This window comes from Mauremys mutica, chromosome 15 (assembly GCF_020497125.1).
Source record: "Mauremys mutica isolate MM-2020 ecotype Southern chromosome 15, ASM2049712v1, whole genome shotgun sequence".
NCBI lineage: Eukaryota > Metazoa > Chordata > Testudines > Geoemydidae > Mauremys > Mauremys mutica.
The window spans coordinates 38,263,747-38,271,951 of record NC_059086.1 but is presented as its reverse complement, the minus strand read 5'-3'; the positions used below and the strand labels follow the sequence as shown (position 1 = coordinate 38,271,951).

Below are 8,205 nucleotides of genomic sequence, written 5' to 3'. Positions count from 1 at the left end.
CATTGTTTGAATGGCCCCCACTTACCAAGCTAGGGCCAGATCATTCTTTATGGCTGCCCTCTCCTCATTGACCACTCCACCAATCTTTGCATCATCTGCAAACGTTGGCAGCAGTGATTCTACATTAACTTCGATACTGGATACATCTATTGGCTGACATTCGGCCCCCACCCTTCCTGCACCATCCCATCCCACTCTGATTGTGCCAGTTCTGAAGTGACTTCATTGCAGGCCCTCTGCACAGTATCTCCTTGAACTGAGGTGCAGTGTGTGTCCAGGCCCTTCCCTGCAGATTGACCACCACAGCACATATAGAAATTGGTATTTATTGAATCAATCACCAGGAATTTACAACCCAAGAAGCAATCCACCTGGCTGAGCTCGTGCCCTGCTCTCTGGGGGTCCTCGACTCCTCCTAGCCCCAGGGTGGGTTTAAGGGGAAGAGCTTCATTAAAGAGAGGAAGGGCACATGCCCAGCCATATGGCTTATACCAACCCTCCCAGCCTTTATACCAGCTGCTCAGTCTGAACAAAGGCTGGGGGAGCCTGAGAGCTTGTCAAAATATTCCAATAAATAATTCCAGATAGAAATTACCTGCTGCTCTGCATCATCTGCATTTATCCTTAATAAATAACTAATTCATTTCATCTGCAGGAATCAATCAGCCATGTTAACCCCCTGAATCAGCCTGTGGGGGAGGCAGCATTGCGTGACACTCAGCTCAGGCAGTCTGGAAGGGCCTCGCCTCAGCCACCTTGACCTTGGGAAGGGGAGCCGTTTGATCATGGTGCTTCTCTGAGTTGGGGAGAAAGATCAGCACCTGCTGCGCTGTGGGAAGAGCACAGATCTCAAGGGAAGGATGGTATAGCACATTCCTGCCGTAAGTGCAGAGGACTGGACTAGATGTCCTATGATTCCCATTCCCAAAGCCAAGACACCCAGCCAGCCCTGCGTCTGCGGGCAGAGGCCTATAGTGTCCAAAGTAAGGAGGGTCTGCCATCTCACGAGGCCGCTTCAGGGCTGGCGCTTGAGTTGTTGTCCTGGGGGGAGGCCGTGGCGCCCCGGGGCGTCACTTCGATGATGCGCGGCTTGTCAATGATGCGCGCAGTCTGGTTCCCCTTCTCCACAATGCCGATGATCCAGGCCTGGTGCCCCTCCCCGTATTTGGGAGACTTGATTTCAGCACAGAAGCGGGCAGCCTGTTCCCGGGGCAAGCAGATTAGCAGCCCCCCTGCAAAGAGGGACAGGGCTACTCAGTGCCCATTGTGGGGGGAGGGGTGTCAATTCGCTCTCAAGCCTCACTGCCACGTGGACAGTCAGCAGCAGTCGTGGGGGGAGGGTTGCTACTGGCTCCCCAAACCTTCTGCCATGGGGCCAATCTGAGCAGCTCAGAAAGGGATGAAAGCTCTTCTCTGCCCCACAGTCCGCTTGTGGGCAGATGCCACCAGTCCTGCTGCCCAGCCACTAGCTAGAGCCGGTGCATATGCAGTGGCTTGGGCCGACATGTGGGGATTATTGTCTCCCCTTGCCGCGGGCAGGGACTGCAAGGCAGGATGACTAAGGCCTGGCAGCCAGCCCAGGAGGGTGGAGTCAATAAATATTGGAACAAGAGGGTATCAGATTCCGCTCTGCCAGGTTAACCCAGTGAGTCTCTCCCTCCTGTCGCACCAGGCCCCACCATTCTGGTCACCATCTGTCTCACACGAGGCCCCAGTGCCAATCCCATGCTGTCTTGCCCAGCTTCATCCGAGAGACATCAAGCTTCTGAGCCACAAACCGTCCCAGCTACCTCCCCTGAAATCCCCAGGGAACCGGCCAGGCCTGATGATGAGACACAGCCGTCCCCACCCGCCTGTGGGGAGGCGAATTAGGAGGCAACCTCTAATTCAGGTGACCCTGGCTCCCCACCCTACCTGATGTCTCTGGGGACGTCCCCTGCAGCAGCCCGAAACGATTCCCGCAGGCCTTGCTGATGGCAGCCATCTTGGCGATGATGGGAAGGTTGTGGATGACAAAAGAGACCTCGCTGCGTTGCTGCTTGGCCAGGTTTTGTGCGTGGCCCAAGATCCCAAAGCCCGTGATGTCGGTGGCAGCGTGAGCGTTGAAAGTGTGCATCAAACTGGCAGCTGTGGCAGGGGGAGGAGAGGCACTTACGGGCCGGTCGGGGAGGAGCTAACTCCATGACAAGAGGGTGGATTCCAAAAGGGACTTTATGCACCTCTCACGGCCAGGGCTTCGTCTCTTTCTCTTTTGGGAGATTAATGTCAGGAGAGGAGGGGTGCTCCCCTGAAGGCTCCCTGCCAAGCACAGATCTTATGTCGTGCTGCTTAGTTTAACCTCTGAGCTCACAAGCCAAGAGGCTGTGACTGCTCCCTGACTACTAGCTCCAGACAGTGAGACAGGAAGCAGGTCCTGTTGCCACAAGCCCAGTCAGGCTACTGCTGGGAGCTGCAAAACAGAGCAGCCCATGCTCCTCGACAACTACATGTCCAGATGCCTACCTGTCCTGTTCAGCATGGCCATACTGAACATGGCTTCCTGGTACGCCAGCTCCACATCCTCTTTGGACACCACCAGCTTAATCTTATTCCACCTCTCGGGCTGGAAAAGAAACAGGAGAGGATAAGAGGCACCCAGGCCTGCCTCCCTCCCCCAGCAGCCACCCCCAGGGGCTCAGCCTCCTCCAAACAGTACGAAGGGTCCCAAAACAAGGCCTGTTGCCCATCTTGTGGATGTTCTACCGCCTGGTCCCCAGGATCTATGGGAGCTCTCCCATAGCAGCTCCTCAATCCTGACTCCCTCACCTCGCCTGACTGCAAGGTGTGCAAGCATAACAGGGCAACAATAAGAGCAGGCGAATACGTACATTATCCAGCCACTGATGAGCGTTGACAGCCACCTGCGTGCCCAGCGGCTTGGTCAGCACTAGCACATCTCCGGGAACTGCACTGTCTGGCCTGAAACGGAAACACCCGTGAACTGTGCGCACCCTGGTGAGTCATTCCTGGCTATGCCCGCCAGCCACTGCTTCTACCAATACGAACTGAGGAGCGTGGCTTTTCCATGCTGACCTAAGAACTCTCAAAGGCCGTATTCCAGGTGACTAACGAATACTATCTGTTTTGAAACAGCCTCCCTGCATCACTACTCACTGACTGCATTGCTCCCCAAAGGCACAGAAATCTCTCCAGGAGACTGAACTAAAGCGGACTCACTGTAAGAGACAAGGGAGCTGGAACCTGAAAACCCAAACTGAGTTGGAGAGCTGCCGCACTCATCCTTGTAAAAAACATGGTCCCTTGGAGTCTGGTTCCAGGGAACTGCGTAGTGGCTAGCACACAGCCCAGACGATGAAAGTCTGGGACCCCTGTATGCTTCCTCCCTCCTGCTGCTCCCGCCACTCCAGGAGCTGTGCATGCCTCAGGCCATCCTGCCCACCCGGGGCTTCTGGAACCTTGGGCTGCCCCTTGCCCTTTAACCCTGGTACTAGCTGTGCAGTCCCTGGGGCCTCACTGCTCCTCACTCACATGATGAATTCGTTGGGCTGGCACACCACAGTAGCAACGCCCCCGACGATGATCCAGGGATTCAACACAGTCTGCCCGCCTGTCACTGACGTCCCGCCATCCTCCGCGGCATCCCGGAAGCCTTTAATGATCAGTGGCATAATCTTTTCACGCTCCTGGGGGGCGAGAACACAGGTCAGGAAACAGCTGGTGGGCTGGCTACTGGCAGCTCAGGGAACCTGTATGCAAAGAGGGCAGGGTGTGCCTTAGGGAAGTCAGGGCTGAGAGGCACCAGCAGGGAGACAGCAGCTGAGGACCAGGATCTCGGCTCTGCCAACACTTCAGAATCCACAGAAAGTGAATTAGTAGGAGGAATGGAAAAGGACAACAACCCAATAACATGCAACAGGGCCAGACAACACCTACAGCCAGAGGTCACATATCAGAATTTAATCAGCTCCACTCAGGAAGATCAGAAGGACTTGAAATGCTGGAAAATATGCCAGGATAGCAGGGCATTCTCCCAGAGCAAGGCTGGAGAGGCAAGGAAGCAGCCTCAGAATGAAGGGACAATAATCATTCTCTGCAGCATGGAGCCTATTGTGTTTCCCCGACAGCACACTTGAACAGTGCTTTGTGGAGATGCTGACATAGTTCAGTGTCCTATCAGAATGAAGGTAACGCCTTTGACGTGAACCAAGTTGCTGACTGGGGCTTGGCATTCTCAAACTGGGGGTTGGGACTCCTCAGGGGGTTGAGAGGTCATTACATGGGGTGTCACAAGCTGTCAACCTCCACGCCAAACCCCACTGGCCTTCAGCATTTATAATGGTGTTAAATATATTTAAAAGCGTGTTTAATTTATTAGGGGGTTCGTACTCAGAGGCTTGCGATGTGATAGGGGTCGCCGGTAAAAAAGTTTGAGATCCACTGGTCTAGGGGCACAGAGTACCAAGCCCCTGGGGCACTGACTGTTGACAGCTGGTCACTGACATGATGACCAGAGGGGAAATTAAAGTTATTTGCTTTACTGCTCAGTATAACAAGAGCCTCCCCACTGAGCTGTGCCAAGTACTGGGGGATGAGAGAGACACACTATAGTGTGGGCTACATCACGCAGACTCTTTCCTTTGATTACCTCCCCCAACACTTTGTTAATGCCAAGTCCAAGCTGCCCAGCGCTGCCGGCTACAGCTTCTGAAAACCAGAATACACGAAAGGTATATGGTACTCCAACACAATCTTAAGCCCCCCCCCCCCCCCCCCGCCGGCAATAGCCACAGGGAACCGTTCAAAGAAGAGAGGGAGCCATAATAGGCAGACACTAAAAACCTGCCATTGTTCATGCTGTGCTCCAAATTTGATTTTAAGCATTTCCCTGCACTCCACATCCGACCCTGTGAGACACATAGCGGGCAAGTCCTCTTCCTCCCATCCCACAGGGATGATCAGCCCGGGGGCATATGCTACTGTGACCTCCAGGGCTTAGTGAGGGGTAGGTGAAATCAATGTCTCAGATGGAATCCTCGCTGCAGGAGTGAAGGGGTGGCAGCAAAGAGCAAATCTGGGATTGTTTGGGTGGAACAGTCTCTGTGTCTCAGTGTAAGGCAAGGCAGGCGGTGCCTGTTCAGTACACTTGGCCTAAACCTGAGCTTTGTCCTAGCAAAGAGTTGGTGTTGGATTTTAGCCTGCTGAACTTGCGTGCTCTGTGATATCTAGAGTGCCAGTATGGGTGTTCTTGGCATGCTGGGGCACAGCAGAGTTAAGGCTGTGTTGTGAGGGTGGCCTGTACCTTCACTTTCCACTTCTGGGATTTCAGTTTAGCCAATCTCTATGTTCTGGAAGGGCATGAGACACCACTGGGCAACCTTAGCTGTGCATTAACAAACTGTTGGGGGCAGTTAATTTTCCCCTTTAAAAAAAAAAAAAATTTCTCAGCATGCCCACTTGTCCTCCTCTCCCCTTTCACTGCTGCATGATAGTCCCTTCACTACCCCGGTTTTGTCTCACCTCCTAAGTCTCCGTCTGTCCCATGCAGCCTTGTTCTCTCTCCTCAGCCCTCTTCTCCACAGAGAAGTAGAGAAGACCCACAGGTTGGAGAGCTGAAGAGCGAAAGCAGGACCAATGCAGGGACTAGCACAAAGTCAGTGGGGAGTCGGAACCGCACTCAAAGGTCTCAGGCAAAAGTACACGGACACAAGTGTCAGCCTTGGACTGACAGAGACAGGAGATGCTGCCCAGTTACAGCACTAAGATGCCAGGAAATGCCCTGTAGTCCACCAGGAAGCTTCCTACCTGGGTAACCGGGAAAGGCAGATGGAGGGAGAGCCCGACTCTGGATCAGACCAATGAGAGGGCTCAGTCCCTGCCTTCCCCAGCACTAGGGTATTTCAGGGGCCTCAGATGGAAAGTCAGGGTTCTGGAAGGGGGACACGGACCTCCCCCACCATTTCCCTGGATTGTAACTCAGTGCCTGGAAATCTCAGTTGCACTTTACAGAGCAGAGGAGCAATTAGGCTGCTAGCTCTGGGGCAGCAGCTGCTTCACTTTCTATAAACCTGCAGTACTTCCACTTCTCCTGTCATGGAACATCCAATACACCCCAACACCAGCAGTGCAGAGACACGCTGAGCTCACCCATACCAGCTGTGAAGGTCAGTGACTATTGCACATAGGTAGACCCTTCCCCCCAACATCCCATCCCCTCACCTCATCCGTCATTTTCTGGCTGACACTCAGCAGCATCAGCATGTTGTCGCACTCGGTGATGCCCATGGCATAGAGATCACTCAGCACATTGGCACAGGCGATGCGGCCCTGGAACACAGGGGTGCGAGGGTCACCCATAGGACCTACCTTCCATGCCTCAGGCTCTGAGCACAGGAACACGTGTACCAGTTCTCCACCCCCAATGGGGCCCCATCCCACATCCTGTGTGCTGTAAGTCTGAGAGTCCATACCCAATTCTCCTGGGCTCTGAGACTCAAGGCGCCCCCCTCTCTGGGCCCATCTCCTGCCCTGTGGGCTCTGCACCAGAGTGTTTCCCCTACAGGGGGCCCATTTCCCATGCTCTGGGTCAGAGAATATCCCCTACCCACCCTCCCATGGGCTCTGAGCTCACTAGCACATCCCCCATGGAGATGGCATGCCCACAACAGTTGCCTTCCACCAGCCATCACAAAGCATGGTCTCTGGCTCTGGCATTACTTGCTCCCTTCCCCTGCCCACTCTGGAACCCACCCCTGCTCGTACCATCATGTAGGGATCCTCAACCAGTGGGTAGAAGAAGTCTGTGGTCTGTACAAGGGAGAGACCCCCATGCCTGAGGGGAATGACACAGGAGTCCATCCCTATGCCTATGAGCAGGAGATGGAAACTTTCACATCAGCATCGGCCCTCCAGCCCCGCAACCCTACCCATAGTCCCCATTCCCCAAAGACGTCCCAACACCTGGAGCCTTTATCCCTGCACTGCCACAGGCCTCACGGACAATTCAACCCCCTTCTACCTCTCCTACCGCGCGCATCGTCCGCATCCATCCAAACCCACTGCCCCAACCCTCCACTGCCACCTTGAATCCCTCTAAGCCAGGGGTTCTCAAACTGGGGTCGGGACCCCTCAGGGGGTCACAAGGTTATTGGTCACGAGCTGTCAGCCTCCACCCCAAACCCCGCTTTGCCTACAACATTTATAATGGTGTTAAATATATTAAAATGTGTTTTTAATTTATGGGGGGTTCACACTCAGAGGCTTGCTGTGTGAAAGGGGGCACCAGTACAAAAGTTTAAGAACCACTGCTCTAAGCCGCCACCTCAACCTCCTCCCACAACCCTTATCCCTCAACTCCCAGACCCAACCACCCCGCAGCTCAACCTCCCCCGCAGCCCCAACCACCTCCCTACTGATGCCTCAACAGCCCTTTTCCCTCACCCCCCCGCACCGTCACTGCCCCGCCCGGGCCTGCGGACTCCCCCCCCACTACGGCAGGCCCGAGCCCCTTCGCCCCCCCGCGCTCACCCAGCGAGGGGCCCCCGGGCTCGGGCCCCCCGGGCTCCGCCCCGGCCGCCGCCAGCCCCGCGCGCGGCCCCCCCAGTCCCGCCAGGAGCCTGAGCAGCGTCTCCTGCGGGACTTTGCAGCCTCAGCCGCGCAGCTCCCCGAAGCCCGTGAGCCGCCAGCCCGGGGCCAGGCCCAGCGCCTCGGGCTCGAAGGGCCGGTAGCCGGGCGGGCCGGGGCCCGCGGCCGAGGGGGAGCCGGACAGCGCCGCCATCTTGGAGCGCGGGAGCGGGGCAGCAAGGCGGCTCCCGCGAGAGCTGTGGCGGCTGGCTCCGACACGTCCCGCGAGATCTGGGCGGGGCGGGGCGCGAACGAGAAAATCCCGCGAGATATGGCGGATCCCGCGAGAGCTGTGGCGGCAGGCTCCGACTCGTCCCGCGAGATCTGGGAGTGGCGTGGCGTGGGGAGAACGAGAAAATCCCGCGAGATATGGCGGATCCCGCGAGAGACGTGGAAATCTGGCACCAGAAAATTAAATACCGCGGAGATCACGAGGGCGAGAAGTTGGGAGTGGGGTGCGATTGACAAATACCAGCAACACCCCCAGACTGGTCGCAGTGAGACCCCGGACTCGGTCCCAGCAACATCCTGAGACCGGTCCCAGCAAGACCCCCAGACTGGTACTGGTGAGACCCCCAGACTGGT

The 8,205-nt window shown here is 56.1% G+C and overlaps 1 protein-coding gene across 1 annotated transcript; it reads right to left on the bottom strand.

Moving 5' to 3' along the window:
• Positions 1–310: 310 nt before the first annotated feature.
• Positions 311–7,799, bottom strand: SEPHS2 (selenophosphate synthetase 2). Its single transcript, XM_044988092.1, has 8 exons — positions 7,525–7,799; positions 6,760–6,863; positions 6,217–6,324; positions 3,529–3,683; positions 2,868–2,958; positions 2,503–2,602; positions 1,915–2,127; positions 311–1,232 (listed from the first exon to the last, which is right to left on the bottom strand). The coding sequence occupies exons 1-8, from the start codon at positions 7,772–7,774 to the stop codon at positions 1,003–1,005; spliced, it is 1,251 nt and encodes a 416-aa protein (XP_044844027.1). The 5' UTR covers positions 7,775–7,799; the 3' UTR covers positions 311–1,002.
• Between the last annotated feature and the right edge of the window lie 406 nt (positions 7,800–8,205).